Source organism: Anneissia japonica, unplaced genomic scaffold (genome assembly GCF_011630105.1).
Source record: "Anneissia japonica isolate Jap-2015-1 unplaced genomic scaffold, ASM1163010v1 scaffold2756_len2360902_cov194, whole genome shotgun sequence".
NCBI classification, from domain to species: Eukaryota; Metazoa; Echinodermata; class Crinoidea; order Comatulida; family Comatulidae; genus Anneissia; species Anneissia japonica.
In genome coordinates this window covers 1,056,065-1,058,912 of record NW_022719050.1, presented here as the reverse complement: position 1 = coordinate 1,058,912, position 2,848 = coordinate 1,056,065, and the positions used below count along the sequence as shown (strand labels likewise).

Here is a 2,848-nt window from a genome sequence, read left to right as displayed (position 1 = left end):
TAAATCTAATGAACTCAAACTGAATTTTTACATACACACCTGTGTAAGTGAAAGCTGTTTCATTCACACTAAAAGAGAAAAAGATAGACAATACAAGTGAAAGAAGAGCAAGCATTACAAAATTGAAACTGAAATAATATACACGCAACTTCCTTCTTTTTTGGTCCTTACACATATCCATTGTCATTCACTTTGGTTAAAGAGGCACGGTCTGTCATGTGCTAAAAAAAATATAAAATTCAATTCCATATTTGAATATACATAATTTGTATATTACTTATAAATATAACATCTGCGTTATATCCTTTTGCATAAATCTTACATTCGCTGGTAACAAATTTAAGGATTTGTTTGTTTGGTTGTTTGTAGTATTTATTGCTTTCCATATAAAAACAAAATACAAGTGTACGTTAAAAACAAATTAAATAAATAAAAAAGCATAAACAATATAGTATTATATGGCATAGCAGAGGATAACTCTTTAAGCTGGGATGCTTGTTTCAGAAGGGGTCCTCATCAAATATATACATACAACATGAAGATAATTATCAAATTATATACAAATACAGGTATAAATAAAAAATAATGATAATAATAATTTAAAAAAAACATTATAATAAAACAAAATCATTATCACTCAACAAATTTGTATATTACAAAATATAAGTTTAAATACAAAAAAAGAAAATTTTATAGAAAAAATAATTAATTTTTATAACCACAATTAAAATAAAATAAATTTTTTTAGAAAGAAATCTGTAAATCAGAAAAACTTTAAAAAAAAATCTATCTCTGGTTGGAAGTTCACAACTTATTTGATCCTTTTACTGAGATTTTTGTTTTGGCAGATTGTTATCTTTAATTGAAAAGTAACACTTTTTCCTGACACAATTTTATGTCTTGTAAGTTATTACTGGTCCTTTGTTCTGTGGTAATAAATACTTATTGTTTCCTGGTACAAGCCTTCTGCATGATGTACTAATACACTTGTTAGTGCAATAGGGAAATTATTATCAAAATTGTATCCTTGTGTTCATTTGATAAAAAGTTATTCTATTGAATTTATAGACAGTAGGCTTACATCTTTAACATTATCCTGAAATAAAATAACTTATTTTATCATTAAATGTATTATGATGATTTTCATATTATTTACTAACATAAACCCATTTATAATTTATTATATTTTTTTGATAGCAAAGGTTAAAAAAAAAGTTTGTTTTTACTTTAACAACACTTAAACCGCAAGGGAAAGGAGCACTATAAATATCCAGTTTCCATGGAACCGTTCACCCTATCGGAGACAGTTGCTGACAGCCGTTGGGAAGGTTGAACCTGGTTCAACTCTGCTGATTGCATTGCAGACGAATCGGGGATTCATTGCTAGCTGCCCTGACGCAATTGGGAAGCCAGGCTGATAGGTCTGCAACGCAATCGGCAAAGTTGAATTGATAGGGTGGGCGATTCTTTGAGCTTTACCAGTTAAACAAAAATCATATAATGCTCCAATTATCATTTTATTTACTCTTCATTAGTAATGAGGAACTTAAGTGTATTGAACTTACTCTGTCTGATTTATTGTTTTAATATCAGTCACAATAACAGGACCAATGAGAAAGGATCCAGCAATGCCAAGGTATGCAGCCGAGGAGGTCAGTGCAGTGGAGGTTGTACGTTGGGTTGGTGGGAACCATGTGGCTGAGATTAATGTTGGTGCAGACATTAACACTGGCCCAGCAATGCCAATACATATGTGTCCAATATTCATTGTCCTATAGATAAGAAAATAATTATTACAGTACTTACAATAATAGCAAGAATGAAACTTTTATGTAGTGTAAACACAAATCAATTAAATATAATATATAATATTTAGTTGCTTTCCTTGGATAAAAGTACTTACTGTACTATCAAAATGTTTAGAATACCAACAAAAATTCAACAATAAACAAACCATAAAAATATTGAAACACATTAGGCCGACCAGCACTTTCGGCGGTAAAGAACAATTAAAACCTCATAAAAAAGGCAACTAATCCGTTTACCTATAATTGAATCCAAGGACACCAGTGTTAAACACTCAGTACTTTTCCTTGATAATGTGTTAATCCAATTAATATAGTGAGATAACCTAACGTTAGTTTATCGAGGGCGGGTTGAGCTAATGAAAAAATGTGAGAGTTAAATTTTAGGTGGCCTATTTGTTTTAATGCATGAAGAAGGCTTTGTTTGAGTTTAAACATCAGGCAACTTACATTATGACAACATTGTAACTTAAATTATTTTACATGATCACCATATGACATATAGAATTTTATTTCATTTTATTATTTATTTTTATACTATCCTATTTGGAATATTTAAAATACAAAACATATCATGATTGCCTGAATTACAACAGCCTTTTTTTTAACTTTAAATTTGTTTTAATCTAAAAAATAAAGCATTAAAATTCAAAACTTTATTATTATTACTTGAGAAATTCTCAACCTACAACAGTTCTTTTCAGAACTATCTACATGGTGTACCCGTGCATTAATATATTTCATTACTTCGCCATGCAAACCTTCAAACAATTATTATAATTAATACTACTGGAATTATGTTATCATTAATACAAATATTGTTTTCTACTTTACTACACTTTGTTTCTTTTTTGGCTACTGGTATGCCTATAGTACATGTTCATCCATATTAAGAACACTGCCCTCAATTCTATCTTAAATTTTACACTCTTATTTATTATGTCAATAAAATTATATTTTCTTCTTTCTTCTTAAATGCTTTTGGCAGTACAGTTCTATTTTGCTAAACGAGAATACATTCCCCCCCCCACCCCTCCCCTTCC

General features: G+C 29.5%; 1 protein-coding gene across 4 annotated transcripts in view; it reads right to left on the bottom strand.

Annotated features, from left to right (window-relative positions):
* The window catches only part of LOC117110779 (solute carrier family 49 member 4-like), a 24,469-nt gene that overhangs the window by 11,928 nt on the left and 9,693 nt on the right, over positions 1-2,848 (bottom strand). For all 4 annotated transcript variants that reach the window (XM_033253575.1, XM_033253576.1, XM_033253578.1 and 1 more), the window contains 2 exons: positions 1,566-1,772; positions 40-68 (listed from right to left, as the gene is read on the bottom strand). In XM_033253575.1, the coding sequence (XP_033109466.1) occupies positions 40-68; positions 1,566-1,772 (236 nt within the window). The remainder of the gene's footprint in view (positions 1-39; positions 69-1,565; positions 1,773-2,848) is intronic.